The following is a 16,530-nucleotide window of genomic DNA, read 5'->3' on the forward strand; positions in this document are numbered from 1 at the left end:
ATTAAGGGAGCTCTGGTGGCCTAATGGTAAGAAGTTGCACTGCAATTCTAAAGACACATTGTTCTAATCCACCAGAAGCTCTGCGAGAGAAAGACTGGCAATGTCCTCCTGAGCCTCTGAAAACCTGACAGAGGGTCAACTATGGGTCAGTTCCTACTCTATGATACACAAGAAGAAGAATACATTATTAGGAATACCAGTTAGTAAGTTGGATTTTCACATGATGATCTTTCAGTCTCCATGGAAGAGCTGGCCCCTACTCTGAAGGAGCCCTGGTGACATAGTCTCTAGTACATTGAGCTACCAAGCCAAAGGACATGAGTTCAAATCCACCACCTACTCTGAGAGAGAAAGTCTGGCAGCCTCCTCCTACAAACATTTACAGATTTCAAAGGGTCACTGAGTCAGAACCAAGTCAGTATCAACGGGTTTGGTTTTGCAGTACTTCAAAGGGCACCCAACCCTTCATGCCACACACTCACTCTTGCTTCCCTCTGTCAGTTTCTTTAAAATCATTTTCCTGTCTTTGCAGTCAAGCAATCATTTGGCATATATTGCTGCCATAGATGTAACTTCCCAGCAGACACATTCCATACCTTTCACGTTCATTAGATTCTGTACTGAGAAATCCAAACACTGGTTAATTTAACTTTCTTTTATTAAAGAGACTCCAATGGTCATATGGGATGTCCACTCTTTGAAGGAGCCTTGTGCATTTTACTAAATGAACTTGCTGTTGTTTCCACCCTTCTACTTTTTGTTCTTAATGACAATTGAAAGAGCAAGACTTATGATTCCCAGGAAAATGACATGTTTAAATGTCACATTGCCTGTGGACCCTAGTGCACACATCAAACTCGGAGGACTACTTGGGTTTTGGCCTACAGTTAATGTTAACTGTCTTGCTTTTCTTTTTGATTCTATAAATTGGTGGATACAGATCAGAGCTTAAACAGAAGATAAAATAAGAGGCATTCTTGATATTGTTAAAAGGTTTCAAGCAAGACGAGAGGTTTTATTTTGGTTTATTTTGTTGTTGTTGTTGTTGTTATGTGCCATCAAGTAGCGTGCCACCCTATGTACAACAGCTCTGAAGCCTGCCCTGTCCTGAGTCAGTCTCATTGACTCCGACACACTTAGCGCCATTGCCCCAGGTACTGTTATCAATTAATCTCACCTGGGGTCTTCCTCCTTTATTATCCCTCCACCCTTCCAAGCATGAGGTCCTTCTACAAGGACCAGTCCCTTTTGTCCACGTGCCCAAATCTTACCAAATTTAATTTTCTTTAATTGGAGTTCTGAAGACTTTAAACTCCTTAGTGTATAGAGATGAAGATCAATTATTTAAAAGGAAACCAAGAGACAGCCCCCACTCCCTGCCTAAATAACTCAATGTATTTTCACACCTGCCCTGACCCCTGCCTTGAGAAGCCCCTCAAGAGCTTTCCATCCCTGACCACAAAGAAAATGGTGCAGCCCATGGACTCTGTTGGGTTTAGGTCTTACGCCTCTTGCAGAAAGTGTTTGGAAGGACACTGTGTGCCTTTGAGTCATCCTTAAAGGTCAGCCCATCTCGATAGTTGTGTTCAAGCCTCACTTGGTTCCTTCCACAGATGGAGTGATCAACATGAGCATTCCCATCGTCCTGCCCGTCTCTGCGGATGATAAGAAGCGCCTGGAAGGGTGCAGTGAGTTTGCGCTGGTGCACGCTGGACGAAAGGTGGCAATCTTAAAAGACCCTGAATTCTATGAGCACAGAAAAGAGGAGCGTTGTTCTCGCGTGTGGGGGACAACGTGTGAAAAACATCCCCACATCAAAGTAAGTTGTCAGAACCTTCAGAAGGGTCTTCTGAAATCTGTTTCAATTTTGGACAAAAAGAATTCTCTCCCCCCACCCTCTTTCCATCTAGGACATAGAAAAACTAGTATCAGATGGAAAAAATATATTTCTGAGGGTTGTTTTGCACACATTGCGTTGGGTAATCATTATAGAAAGGGGCAAAGAAATGTCCTTCTGCTTGAGGACTGCTCTAAGGGAGCCTCAGTCCTCTGATAATGTCTGGTCGACCTGACTATGGACAGATGACGTAGGTAATGTGGCCGAGTATCATGGGAGTAAGATGCAAATTACAAATTTAACTCAATTGCACAAGAAATGGCTATGCACAGAAACAAAGCCAGAGCTTGCAACCTTGTATGTTTTGAAAATGTACTAGGAAAGCCACTTTCTTCACACAGAGTGAACCCACAACCGTGAGGTGAGAACTCTGAGTACCTGGCCAGTTGAGGAAGGTCAACGACATCCATTCTGCAAACAGAAATCAGCACAGCTGGTCGCTGTTTTCAGAGGGAACACATAATGCCTTTGATGACTTTTCATTGTAAAAACTTCCATGAATATTGTTGTGATTGGGAGGTGGGGAAGTATTTGATTAGGCACATCTAGGACCTGCCTAACAGTAAAAAATGGACTCAAAGTCTTCAACTTCCTTTACCACATCTAGTTGGTGGTGCTGTGTGCATGGTGGAGGGGTATTGTGAAATTGCTGGGTGCGGTTCATTTCCCACAGAGCAAAAGGCATGTTGTACTGCGTTCAAAAACCATTCCACATTCAATATTAAACTGTCAGAGTGGGGCGGGGGAGGCATGAAATAAGGAGGCTTATACTATGAATTTAACTTGTCAAGTGCCTCAGCTGGACCAACAGAAATTAGTCGTTCTCAGTTTGTAAGGTTAGAAAGCTGTCGGAGGCCCAGGAAACTGAAGAATCGTGTGAGCTGACAAAGCCCCGCCTGTCTCCGAACCTCCGTTTCTGCTTGTCCGAACTCATTGCTGCTGAGTCAGAAGTGACTCAAACCTGGACCTTCAGTGGGTTTCCAAGGCTTTACATCGCAGGGGAGGAGACTCCCTGAGGAGCCACTGGTGGATTAAAATTGTTAGAAAGGCATGGCCTTTGCGTCAGCAATGTGACTTCCTACGGACTACAGGACTACGCCTCTTGAGTTCCTCTTTCTTCTCTTTTGAAAGATGTTATTCACGGTCATCAGGTTGCCGTGGGGGGGGGGGGGCGCTCCATACACCAGCTGCAGGGAATGCTGCCCAGTGGACTGTAGACCAAACCATCGTGACCCTCAGTGTTTTCATTAGCTGATCTTTGGGAGAAGATCACCAGGCCATTTTTCCTCATCCATCTTAGTCTGGAAGCCCCACTGAAACTTGTTCTGCATCATAGGAACACCCGAGCCTCCACTGAAAAGGGAATAATGGTATCAGAAGAGATAAAAAGTCTGAAGAGAATTGAACTTGGGTCTTTGGCAAGAATGCCAAAACTGAGCCATCAGTGTCTCACATAAAAGGAAGTGGCCACATTCAAAATCATTCTGACTCTTCTCCCAGCTCTGTTACACAACAGATTGGGTATTTGAATATTCTATATCCAGGCCTTTTCAGAAACTCTTGGGCAAAGTTGTGCATTGTCAATTTTGGCTGGTATTTTTTTTTTCAGGTCTGAATGTTCCTGTGTGGTGGTGTTGCCATGTGCAGCTGGGTCAGAACTGACTCATAGCTGACCCTCCAGCAGGCAAGAGAGGGGACTGCCCATATTTCTCCCTTAAAGCAGACAGTGGATTTGAACCACATGCCTTTGGGTTAGCATTGCAATTCCTTACCACTAAGTAATTCCTTACCATCAGGGATCATGTTCCAGTGGAGGAAGGGCCTTTTCAGCCCTGCTGGGCCCTCTTTATCTGGGCACAAGAGGCCAAGGGGCAAGGACAAAGCCATTTCCTCATTTACAGAACACAACTATCTATCCTGCAGATAGTCATCTTTAATGGCAAAGCACATCCAGATCAAAGTCATTCGACATTTTTCTTCAAGAGACTGTCAGAGTCTTTAAAAGTGCTAGACACAGAGATAGTGGAGGAATAGCATGTTCTGAAGCTAGCTATGCCTTTGTTCCAGCCTCTTCTTGACAGTAATTATATAGCTCTGGGATCTTATCTTTACCCGGTGACCCAACCCGAAAAATGTCCAGTATTGTATGTAGCATCCAAATCACAAAATAACTAGCACTTTAAAAAAAAAAAAGGAGATAAATGTTGTGAACAATAGGAACTGAGCGTTTCTTAGAAACCAGGAAGAGCAATGGCATGATTTGTGGCCTTGACAGTATCATCAGTGGCTAGTCCAGTAGGTCATTAGAGAAAAAAGCTGATGGGCTTTGGGCCTGGGATACACAGGAAGTAGGGCCCCCTTGGCATGTATGCACTACGTTTGGCCTTTGGAGGCGTATTTACCAAATGCATGATGCATCATCGTGTGTGTGTGTGTGTGTGTGTGTGTGTGTGTGTGTGTGTGTCTGTGTGTCTGTGAACTTGAAAACTCAGAGTAGTCCTTAAAAGTGGACTTGTTGTTTATAGGGTTGCTGTGAGTGGTAGTTGACTTGATGGCACCTAACAAGTCTTCTAAAATAAATCACGGGCCTTCTCATATTTCCACGTGGCACTGGGAGTGACATTTACTGGAGGATGGTGAGTGTCGAGGAAGTGGTTAGCTCCAGGCTGAAGGCACCCTTAGCTGGGCCGGGGTGGAAACATGCAGGCCTCCCTCTCCAGCCGCTAATAGGAACCAGGTGGCCTGATCTCCGGTGAAATCATGAGGAGGAGCAGGTAAAACTTGTAAAAAGCAAGCTTGGAGAAGCCTTGTTGCCTTTCATCCATGGCTCTCCAAGCTTCTCCAAATAGTAATTATTTCTCAGAATACTCTTGTGAACCAGCTAAGAATCATCACTGCCATTTTACAGATGCAGAAACCCACAGAACCAAGTAGGAGTTCCCAGCGAGGAAGGGCAGGAGGGAGAGTTTTCTCATCCTTTGGTCCCACAATGTTAGAATTGAATCACTTGGAGCACTTTATAAATGATTGATAACTGGTACCCAACCGAGCATATTCTGTATTATTTAGTTTGGGGTTTGGTCTGGACCCTGGGGATTTTAAGGCTATCTGATGACGTTAACGCCCGGCTAAGTCTAAGAACCTCTTTGGGTTGATTATTTGGAATATCCAGTTCTTTCCTTTGTGGTTCTGCCTAGACCTATCCTGTGAGCGCCTCAGACTCAACACACCTGGCTTATCTCTATGTCTATTCTAGCTCCGCGGTCTGATAGTGGCTGGTGTCTTCTTTCATATGTTGTATTCGTTTAACCAGGAAGTCCTGGTGGGTCTTCTTCCTAGGTATTTCTTGAGTTTGTTCACTTCCTTTTTCAGCCAGTGTGATATACTCAATCTCTACTTGGGAACTCCTCTGAAGACCTGACTCCATCTTGCCTCTTACTTAGTGTTGTATCTCAGATCTGTTGTTAATAGGGTGGCTTTGAGTTGTACACAGCTTGAGGGCACATTAACAGCAACACAATTCTTCACCACAATTCTTTTGCTTCCCCATCTTACTCACTCTGTTACCTTCCAATGGAAATCTGCCCTTCTGCTATGCCCTGTCAGGCCTGGCTGAATGCCTTCTCTGTACTGCCCAGTTTATTGTGTCTTCTTTTTTTTTCTTTCTTTTTTTTTATTATTGTGTCTTCTTGTAGTGTTATTACCCATTCACTCTTCTGCCAAACTACTTAGACCACCAGACTTGAGATCGATTTGTCTTGCCTTGCATAAAATCTCCAGCAGCAAGGCCAGGGCCAGTCACATAACTAATGCTGATAATAGACGATGGATGAAAGTCAGCATGGACACACTACTTAGAGGCAGCAGATACAGTGAGAAGTGTTTGCCTACAAGGAAGGAGTCCTGTGTGTGGATCCTGGCTTCAATTAGATGTCTTTGTGCACTTGAACCCTGCTACTTAACCAGCAGTGATGTCAGTTTAAAGACCCAAGTACTCATGATTCAAGGCATGGTCTTTTCAATTACTTGCTATGCATCTGCAGGTTGGACAGTGACTAAGGATGACCGGAGAAGAACTGATGTCTTTGAGCTGTGCTATTAGAGGAGTGAACAGAAATCCCATGGACTGACAAAAGAAGAAACAAATATTTCTCGGACAAAGTGCAACCAGGGTGCTCCTTAGAAGTTGGGATGACAGAGCTTCGTCTCATACTTTGGGCATGTTGTTAGGAGGGACCAGACCTTGGAGAAGGACATCATTCTTGGAAAGGAAGAGGGTCAGCAAAAGAAAGGAAGACCTAACACGAGATGGATTAACTGTAACAATTGGCTTAAGTATATCAGAGACGATGAGAGTAGCAGAGGACAGGGCAGACTTCCTATCCATTGTTCATAGACTTGCTGGGGGTTGTATTCACTCAGTGGCCACCTCATCTGCTAGGACTGTCTTGTCTTCTGCCAGTGAGAGCATTTAGTCCGCAGGACCTCCATGCTTCCTTACAGCTCCAGAATTCCGTGACTATGAGAGATAGAAAGGAATAGATATTCTCCACTTGGATCACTAGGCTATTTCAAAACCTATTCCTTATTCCTCTGGCAATGCTCCATTCTGCCAACTCCCTAGTTGTGCTTCCTCTCCTGCCTTTGATGAAAGGATTAAAGAATTCTAGCCCCAAAGCCCTGGGAAGCAAGGCAGAATCACAGGTACCCTTCCTGCTAGTTGGGTCACTGTTAAGGGTTGGGTGTGGAAGGCAAAATCTGTTCCTGTATCGCCTTTAAGTGTACAGGTTTATAGGCTGCACGGTAAACCAAGTTGGCTCACAGTGCCTTCCTTAACCAGTAGAGCAATGTAGGATAGACCCCTAGTGTCCAAAATTAATTACTGCATGACCAGGAATACTGTCTTCTGAAACTCTGGTGGCTTAATGGGTCAGGAGTTGCACTGCCTGTTTAAACTGAGGCAGTTAGAATTTACCAGCTGCTCCACAGGAGAAAGAGAAGCAGTCTCATCTTATTATATTTACAGCCTCTGAAAAGCTGCTGGAGGTCAGGTATGAATAGGCTCCAACTTGGCAGTGGAGAGCAACAATACATCCATGGTATAATGTGTTATGAGTTGGGCTGTTAGCTTTTATGTCAGCAGTTCCAATCCACTCCCACAGAAGAAAGAGAGACAGTCTCCTCTCTTAAAGATTTACAGCCCCTGAAGTCTGAGGGAGGGTCACCATGAATTGGAATCAACTTGATGGCAGTGGGTCCAATTCTAAGTAAAAAAGAACAAACTTTGGTGGTGCTGCTAACTCAAAGATTGGCAGTTCAAACCCACCCAGTGGCTTTGCTAAAGAAAGACTTGGAGATCTCCTTCTATAAAGATTACAAGAAAGCTTCATGCAGCTATTTTTTCTCCATCAGCTACGTCATGCACTATGAGTTAGCATGAGTATTAACAGTTTTCTTGTTCAGCCATTTCAGCGTCTCTCTGCTCTAGACTTTCTCAATCGCAGTACTGTTAATATTGGACCCAATGATTCCTTCTTGTGATGAACTCTTCTGTCTGTACCTTATGGATTGTTGGACATCTTCAACAGCAACCCAAGGTTGATCCAGAAGAGTTACACTCATGTTCAGATAAGATACAAATAAATATTAATCATTCCCAATGTTATTAATGTCTATTCTAGATGGTGATGGAAAGTGGTGATTGGTTGGTTGGTGGAGACCTACAGGTGCTGGAGAGAATAAGGTGGAATGATGGGCTGGACCAGTACCGCCTGACACCACTGGAGCTCAAACAGAAATGTAAAGAAATGAATGCTGGTACGTAGGCTGGCTCTGACTACTTTGTTCATAGGCATTATCACTGTCAGGGAGCTCGGGTTAGGGTTAGGGTTAGGGTGGTTTGAATCCACCAGCAGCTCTGTGGGGAAAAGATGGGCCGTCTCCTCCAGTGTCATTTACAGCCTGGAACACCCAAGGGAGCATCACCTATAAGTCAGCTCCAACCCCACGCCTGTGAATTAGAGTATTACTACCCTCAGAGCACTTCGAAAGCATGCTTTCTGATAAAGGATTATGGATATCAGGAAGCAACATTTTTTTCCTTGAATTAGAAATATCATCTTTTTTATATTGCTGTTGATTGGAAACAAGATTTTTTTCTTTTTGGTCTTTAAGGGTTTCCTACACCCATATATTAAATTTACATGTTACATATTTATATATTTTAGCAGCAGCTAAAATATACACTGATACAGAAGGATGCCCAAGGTGTATTTTTCAAGTGCAAAAGCAAGTTGCAGAATAAAATGCAGAGGATAATGTTGTTCTGGAAAATATACTCAATTAAAAACCTACTCTGGTGTGTAGAAGCAGATAAGACTATTAGCCGCGTGTGTACTACGTTTCAGCATGTTGTCGCTACTTCCTGGGGATGGAGTTGGACCGTGGGAAGGGAGGATTTTCGCTTTTATCACCTACGTTTTGAAAAAGAGAACAATGTAATAAGATTGAGATTTTTGTTTTGGCTTCTTTGGTTTACCCAAGTTTTCTAGAATGAATACATACTCATTACACTATTTCACAATGAGAAAAAGAATTTAAAACTCTAAGGAGTCCATCAGTCACTAAGGGAAGCACCTTTGAAGTCTTCTTGAAGTGGTTATAGAGCTGCATGCCATTTTGCAGGCAGGCAATTCAAATCCACCAGGTACACTGCAGGAGAAAGATGGACAGTCTCTTACCATGTGATTTACAGCCTATGAAAACCCACCAGAAGGTCAGCTGTAAATCTGTGCTGAGGGTAAAGAGTCATTTGTTGTGTAGATGTGGACAGATAATTTTTTAAGATCTGTTAAAAGAAGCTCTGGCGGCGTAGTGTGTAAAGTGTCAGGCTGCCAACTAAGAGGTTGGCAGAGTGAATGCACCAGCCACTCTGTGAGAAAAAGATGAGAGATGAGTTTCCCATAAAGATTTGAAGCCTCAGAAACCTGGCGGAGCACCACGGATTTGAGCCCAACTCAGTGACTATGGGTTTGGATTAATTTTGGTGGGTTTTTTTGGTATACTGTTAAGACCTTGCATAAACCCCAGAGAATGTTTCTCCTTATTACACTCTCCTGGAGGAAATGAGACTGGACTGATGTGGAAGAAGACTAACCAACACGGATCCTGCCTGAGCCTTGGTTTGTGGGAAACCTCCTGGCTAGCAACGCTTCCTTTTCTCAGTCTCCCCTTCAGACTTCCTTGCTCTACCCCCAGCTGAGTGGTCAGACTTTCGTTGGTGCTTGTGGATTAACAATTCTAATACTCCTGGTGGATGCTTCAGTTAATAATCAAATCAAGTGTATTTAAAGAAGCTCCTAACCAGTGAGCTCAGGTGGCCTAGTGGCAAGGAGCTGCACTCAATCCCAGAGATGAGTGGTTCAAATCCACCAGATGCTCTGCTGGAGAAGGGACAATCTCCTCCTGTACCAGTCAGCTCTGATTTGATGGTACAAAAAATAATAAAAATAAGTGAAAAAGAGGATGCGCTATCCAATGGCTCTGATTCTGTCTTTCCCTCCCTTTTCGTGCACAAGTGACTATGTGTGTGTTCCTCCTACGTTGACTATTTTGCTTTCCTTTTCTCAGATGCAGTGTTTGCGTTCCAGCTGCGTAACCCTGTCCACAATGGTCACGCTCTGCTGATGCAGGACACCCGTCGCCGGCTCCTGGAGAGGGGCTACAAGCACCCGGTCCTCCTGCTCCACCCTCTGGGCGGCTGGACCAAGGATGACGACGTGCCCCTGGACTGGCGGATGAAGCAGCATGCAGCTGTGCTGGAGGAAGGAGTCCTGGATCCCAAGTCAACCATCGTCGCCATCTTCCCATCTCCTATGCTGTACGCTGGCCCCACAGAGGTGAGACCACAGGACTCAGGTGTGCAGGCTCCTATTGAAAAGAGCAACGGAATCTCTAACTTCTCTGCTCTGAATAGTCTTCAGAACTGGCTTCTCTCCTTTGTCCCCATCTTAATTATGTTGTTTGTTGTTTTATTTTATCCTTGAGTTGACTCTCAACTCCACGAACACAGTGACCGAGTAGAACTGCCCCCCTCCTCGGGTTTTCTCATGGTCCTTTTTCTAAGAGCAGATTTCAGGGTTATTCTCTTGCAGAGTCACTGGGTGGGTCCCAGCCATTAGCCTTTTAAGTCGGTAGTTCACCAGAGCTTCTTCATATTCCTGTGTCAAAATGTTTGGGAACATCATCACATCAAACCTGTTAGGCGCTGCCCTTGAGAACGTGGAGGCTGGCGTGCGAATGGAGTGAATGTAGCAGCTTAGCTGGATTATAGAGCAAGTTCTATCTAGTCTAATTCCGTTTCAGAAGTTTCAGTTACCTTCAGTAATTCACTATATCCTGCGAGCTACAAGAGAAGTGAGAAGGTGCTTTTAATCTCTCTCTCATCACAAAACAAGTGAGAAAATCAAGCAGGTTTTCTCTGTCCTACCATACACGGTGGTGCATGTGTCGGAGTTTGTGAGAGGTGTGATGAATTGATAGTGTCAACCGTTTGGAAAGTCGTAAATGGAGTTTGATAAATCCTCTTCAGTCAAGTCAAAGTCCCACGCCCTATCCCCTCTCTCTAACCCTGGTGTTCCTGCATGAGCTATAAAGAGATCAATTCATTTTGAATTCTTAATTCCAATGTTGACCTGGAACCACTATCCGCATATGAAATAAAATTCGCTCACTATTGAGAATAAGAGATGTTGGCATTTGTATTTTCCTTTAAACTGTGGTTTTATTCTGGATAGAGAGGAGGAACTGGAAAGTCTCATTCACATAGCCTGTGAAAGAACAGAAAGATCTGACTGTTCTCCATCTGCAAGCCTGTTTGGAAAGGCGATGAGGAAGTATAACCTTGAGTTCTAAGGGGATATTTTTATCTGCAAAGTTTCTATTTCCCAGCAGCTCTGTAGGAGAGAGATGGACAGTCTCCTTCTTTACAATTTACAGCCTCTGAAAACCCACTGGAGGGTCAGCTCAGACCCTTTTACCTAAGTTATTTCTGACTCAGCAGTGAGTGAGTGGCTGAGCGATTTTAAGCAATAGTCTCACAGGTCAAACAAGGATCTGAAGAGGAAAGAGAGAGTCTTAGACACCTTGGTGCTTTGCTCGCAATTTCCAGTTCACTCGTATCACTGAATTATCTCAAAAGCAGTAAAAACTGTCTCAGTGAACAGGGACCCATAGAGTTGGCCAGTGGTGACCAGCATGTCCCTTATGTGCTGTTTCCTAGGTCCAGTGGCACTGCAGGGCCCGGATGATTGCAGGGGCCAACTTCTACATCGTGGGCCGGGATCCTGCTGGAATGCCCCACCCGGAGACCAAGAAGGACCTGTATGAAGCCACTCATGGGGGCAAGGTTCTGAGCATGGCCCCTGGCCTCACCTCTGTGGAAATCATTCCTTTCCGGGTGGCTGCCTACAACAAAGCCAAAAAAGCCATGGACTTCTATGATCCATCTAGGTAGGGATTCCCAGGAGGAGCTTTCCGTCAGCATCTGGGATGGTGGGCGAGGGAAAACGTTGACCCTTGGAAACCTGAGACTTTCCAGCCCATTTCCACATGCACCATATTAGAATGGAGGTCTGTGAGAATCAAGACTTAGTATTTCACATTTCATGTCCTCTAAAGTGTTAGCATTGGAAAAAGACATCATGCTGGGAAAGGTGGAAGGTCAGAGAAGAGGAAGACCCTCGACAAGATGGCTTGACTCAGTGACTGTAACAACAGGCTCGAGCAGGTCAGAGGTCATGAGGACGGGGCAGGGCAGGGCAGGGTTCGTGTCTGCTGTTCATCAGGTCACTATGAGTGTTTAACTTGATGACAGACAGCAAAGTTGTAGTATGTACATACATTAGATGCTCAGCAAATAGTCCAACATACATGCTTTGAGCAAGCAGTGGGTGTCAGACACCCTAAGAAAGGCATTCAGCATAGAAAAGAGACTTCAGGATTAATGATGCACTCACCAGACAGACTCTCTTGACCTAGTGTTAAAGAGCTGTGCTGCCAACTTAAAGGCACGTAGTTCAAATCCACCAGTAGCTCTGCAGGAGAAGGATGGGCAGTCTCCTCCCATGCAATTTACTGCCTCTAAAAACCCGCTGGAGGGTCAGCTGTGGGTTTGTTCTGACCCGATGGTACACACCACCACCACCGAGGTCAGTGCTCACAGGAATAGTCAGGAAAACAAGTCAGTCTTTGGCCCCTTCTGTTGCTCACAGCAGAGACACAGTGAGTTCTAAAGATACTGTCAGTTCTAGCCTCCTGTGTGATTTACAGCCTCTGAAAACCCCCTGGAGGGGCAGCTATGAGTCAGGTCCAACTTGATGGCAATGAGAGTTTTCCTGACTCACAGAGACCTTATGTATAGTAACAAGGAAATGTGTGTCCTGTGCTGACTTCAGGATTGCCAGCACGTTGGAGTCCTTTAATGAGGCTGTTGTGTCAATCCAGTTCACTGTGGGCTTCCTGTTTTAGCAGAGGAGACCTGGTAGTGCAGTAAGCACAGTGGTTCAAACCCATGGGCTGCTATGTAGGAGAAAGATGGGGCAGTCTCTTTTCAGTAAAGATTCACAGCCTTGGGAACCCAAGGGGACATGTCCGCTCCGTCCTCCAGCATCCCTGTGAGGGAGAGCTTACTCAATGGCACACGTGCTACTTTGTCAGACATGGCATGTGTGTACTTTTTCCAGCAACTGGCTTTATTTCCATTTTTCACTGCCGACTTTGAAAGAAGATGCAAAGATAATTTAGACATCTTACTATCTCTTACTTTATTTATCGAGTTAAAGTTACTATAAATTATATTGTAAAAAGGTGGCTCTTAGAAACCACCATAGGACGTCTATGCAGTTAATATTAGTTTGACTTCCTCTTGAGAATTTGTGGCCAAGTGGGTAAGGAGAGGCACCACTAACCCAAAGGGCAGACGATTTGATCCCACCAGCTGCTCCACAGGAGAAAGCTGGACAGTCTACTGCCGTGCAATTTACAGTCTCTGGAAACCTGCTGGAGGGTCAGATAACAGTCACTTCTGACAGAGGTGAGTTGACCCTAAATCAGTTTGCTATTGTTGTAGCTGGACTTCCAGTAGGTTTTCAGAGCCAGTTAATCACATGGGAGTAGGTTGCCCATCTTTTTCCTATGGAGCAGCTGGTAGATTCAAAATCATGTTCTTAAATAGCAGTATGTTGTTGTTGTTGTGTACTACGGAGTCACAACCAACCTCATCCTCCAGTGGGTTTTCAGAAGCAGCTAATCACTCAGGAAGAGATTACCCGTCCTTCTCCCATGGAGTAGCTGGTGGATTTGAACCATGTGCCTTCAGGAGTACAGTGCAGTTTTTTACCCCTAGGCCACCAGAGCTCCCTAAATACCAGTATATATATCAGGGTCTATATTTTGACAAGATTCCCAGATGATTCTTATGGATTAAAAAAAAATCACCTGGAGAATTTGTTAAAATGCAGATTCTGATTCAGTATATCTGGGATGAAATGCAAATTCTCAGCAGGGGGTCAAACAGAAATTAACTGGTTAGATTTTCCTGAATCTATCTGGAGTAGATACAAAGTCTCACACAAATTCTCAAATGCAAATTTTCAGTAGAAGGTAGAACTGGAAACAATGCTGTTTAACAGCCTTATTTAGAACCCATACCTTAATCTTGGGAGCTCTAGTGGCATGGTCTGTAGGGAGTGCCACTGTTAACCTGAAGGCAGTCAGTTTGAATCCACCAGCTACTCTGAAGGAGAAGATGGACAATCTCCTCCCATGAGATTTACAGCCTCTGAACAAATGAGGGAGGGTCCAGCTATGTGTTGGCTTGAACTCAACAGCAGAGAGGAGAGGGAGAGAGCCCCATGTAGGAACACTTACTGTAGATCTAGTGGGTGTCACTTACCAGGATTGAGCTTTTTGTTCATATTTTGTGACAGGCACAATGAGTTTGACTTCATCTCAGGGACACGAATGAGGAAGCTCGCCCGTGAAGGAGAAAACCCCCCGGATGGTTTCATGGCCCCCAAAGCCTGGAAAGTCTTGACAGATTACTACAGATCCCTGGAAAAGAACAACTAAATGCCTCTGGCTCCAGAGGTTTCTTCTGAAGTGTCCTTTGATTGCCTTTTCTATTATTTGTGATTAGATGCTTTGTATCCAATTGCTTCTGAAGGACTGATTCTGAAGTTACAATTTCATAACTAGGTGAATATTGTGTCTCTAAAGTCAACTTGAGCTTTTTCTTTTTTTAACAAACTGGAGACCAAATAGCACCAGATGAAAGCAATATTTGTCAGACATTTCAGAGTGAAATTAGCTGTAGTAGTTTCTAAGCAGGTAGCTCCCAGATTCTTCAAAGCCTTCACTGCCAGGGGTTGACGTTACTTGCCAGGAAGTAAAGCATATTTTCCAGCTTAAATCTTGCCAAACTGCACTTTCCTAAGGGCTTATTATAATAGCAAAAGAAATCAGATGACCAGCATTTTCTGTCCTCTTCACGAAAGGGGAAAAAAGATTTCTCATTCTAGGTGAAGTGTGGCTTCTCGTCAAGATATTTGTTAATGTTTTGCCTCATGCTTGTACACAACTTTAACTGCCCAATCTCTTCATTGAAGACCCAACTGTAGAAACCAAATATATGAAAATGTGAATTTAACTGCATAGATCTATGCTAGTCCCACCACGAAAACTATGATGTCCAATAACTAGAGAATGTCTTGGTGGGCTTTTTTGGGTAATGTAACTCAATTAAATGGTGACTGTAAAGTTGAGGGCTTTGATGTGAAAAATGGATTTACAGCCAGGCTTCAACCAACCTGGTGATGCTCTGGGAAGTTAGCTGTCCCACTCTTTGCTGTGATCATTGAGTCTTCCAGAGAGACGGGGTCTATGCAGCTACAGAAGAGTGAGCTATAACCAGAAACCAATACACACACACACACACACACACACACACACGATGCTAGAGAAGGCTGCAGAAAAAAGGAAGTCCAGAGCTTCTATTTTGTAAGTGAACATGCACGTATGTTCTGTGAGCTTCTGTAATGAAGACACAGCCTTGTATTTATGGAAGTCATAGTGAGTCATAGGAGCTAGGATGACCTGTTAGCAAATGGTTTAATGATGGCACTGAGTAGGCAGGCCTTACACTCCCATTCTGGTATAACGCAGAAGATGGCCTCAATCCCCTCTGTGTAACACAGTTCCTTGAACAAAGAGCACTTAAAAAGTAGCCTCCTTAGATGGAAAAACGTCTAGAATCTTCTAAGCCCAGCTTATTTTTTTGCAGTTTGAAAAGAGAATTTTCCAAAGGCTTAAATTATTCTGAGACATCCAACCTTTATTTCCCAGAGGCAATCCTTTACTCCTTTTATATGCTTTACTCTGGCAAGGACTAGATGAAGATACAGCAGCTTTTATACATAGGTCTTTTTGGAAGAGCCATAAACTAAAAAGACAAAACTGTGATTATTTTTTCCCTTCATACTGTTAATTGTTAAAAAAATATTAATCTTAGCTAATTAAAAGTCTTCTGAGAAAAAAAATTACTTACAATGGCCACCTCCAAGTGTAGCTGTGTATGTAGTTACCGCCTGTACTCAGTTAATCAAAGGCACTCAGGATGGACTGGGTTTTTAAACAAGTGTATTTATTGAAAACATGAGACTGGATTTCGTGCCTTAACTGATATATTTTGTGATTTTTAAAAATATATTTAAAACTGCTGTCTGCTTTCATACCAAGAGCAAATGAACTATTTCTATGTACAACTGATGCCTCTTCTTATTTTAATAAATTTCTCAAAATGAAGGTGGAGTCATTTCTTCTGGTAATGGTAGGTGTGGGTTGGCCACTTGGCTGGCAAGGACTTCGTGTAGCTAGAGAATGATGGTCATGTCATTGTCAAATGTGTTCTAGCTGTGTGAATGGTCTCAGTGGAGCACCAGTGATCACTTCAGAGGTGACCATGTACTTTAGGGTCCTCACACCAGGATTTCATAGCATAAAGAACTTTAAAAAAAAAAAAAGACTTTAAATAAAGCCTAACTTGTTTCTATGTTTTCCAAGGAAAAGATCTTGGTCTACACATGCTCCCCAGGAGTTACACTTGTAAATTTAGTGGTAGTTGTGGCTCTTTTTTTCCCCTTCCCAGCAACCCCCATACCTCCTCCAACATGTAGAAAGGATACCTGTTTCCGCCACTGCTACCGGTGGTCTACAGAGAGGTTTATTTGCTTCAGATTTTTCATCTCTTTGGAGTAATTCTAATTTTTGTTGGTGTGTTTTGTACCATAAATACAGATATGTTATTGTTGTTAAGTGCCATCAAGTTGTAGATGACTCATGAACCTTATGAATGAAAGACCTGAACACTTGTATAACTTTCATCGTTTCTCAAGTCCATAGAGTTTCTGGAGGCACGCTAGAAGTTGTTGCCACTCCTGCTTCAGAGCTTGTTTTAATTGGGAAGCTTAACCAAACACTGTCCATCATGGGTAACTGCTATCGCATTTGACACATTAATGTAACAGTGTTTAGCATCACAGCAACCACAAGTTACCTCTGTATGTCTCTCTCTCTCT

At 43.8% G+C, this 16,530-nt stretch overlaps 1 protein-coding gene across 2 annotated transcripts in view; it reads left to right on the forward strand.

Moving 5' to 3' along the window:
- PAPSS2 (3'-phosphoadenosine 5'-phosphosulfate synthase 2) overlaps window positions 1–14,171 on the forward strand; it is an 86,033-nt gene extending 71,862 nt beyond the window's left edge. For both annotated transcript variants that reach the window (XM_006880313.1, XM_006880314.1), the window contains 5 exons: window positions 1,614–1,819; window positions 7,579–7,714; window positions 9,527–9,795; window positions 11,178–11,407; window positions 13,885–14,171. In XM_006880313.1, coding sequence (XP_006880375.1) covers window positions 1,614–1,819; window positions 7,579–7,714; window positions 9,527–9,795; window positions 11,178–11,407; window positions 13,885–14,026 — 983 coding nt within the window. In that variant the 3' untranslated portion in view covers window positions 14,027–14,171. The remainder of the gene's footprint in view (window positions 1–1,613; window positions 1,820–7,578; window positions 7,715–9,526; window positions 9,796–11,177; window positions 11,408–13,884) is intronic.
- The last annotated feature ends 2,359 nt before the right edge of the window (window positions 14,172–16,530 follow it).

Source organism: Elephantulus edwardii, unplaced genomic scaffold (genome assembly GCF_000299155.1).
Source record: "Elephantulus edwardii isolate Elephantulus edwardi_28Jun2011 unplaced genomic scaffold, EleEdw1.0 scaffold00007, whole genome shotgun sequence".
NCBI lineage: Eukaryota > Metazoa > Chordata > Mammalia > Macroscelidea > Macroscelididae > Elephantulus > Elephantulus edwardii.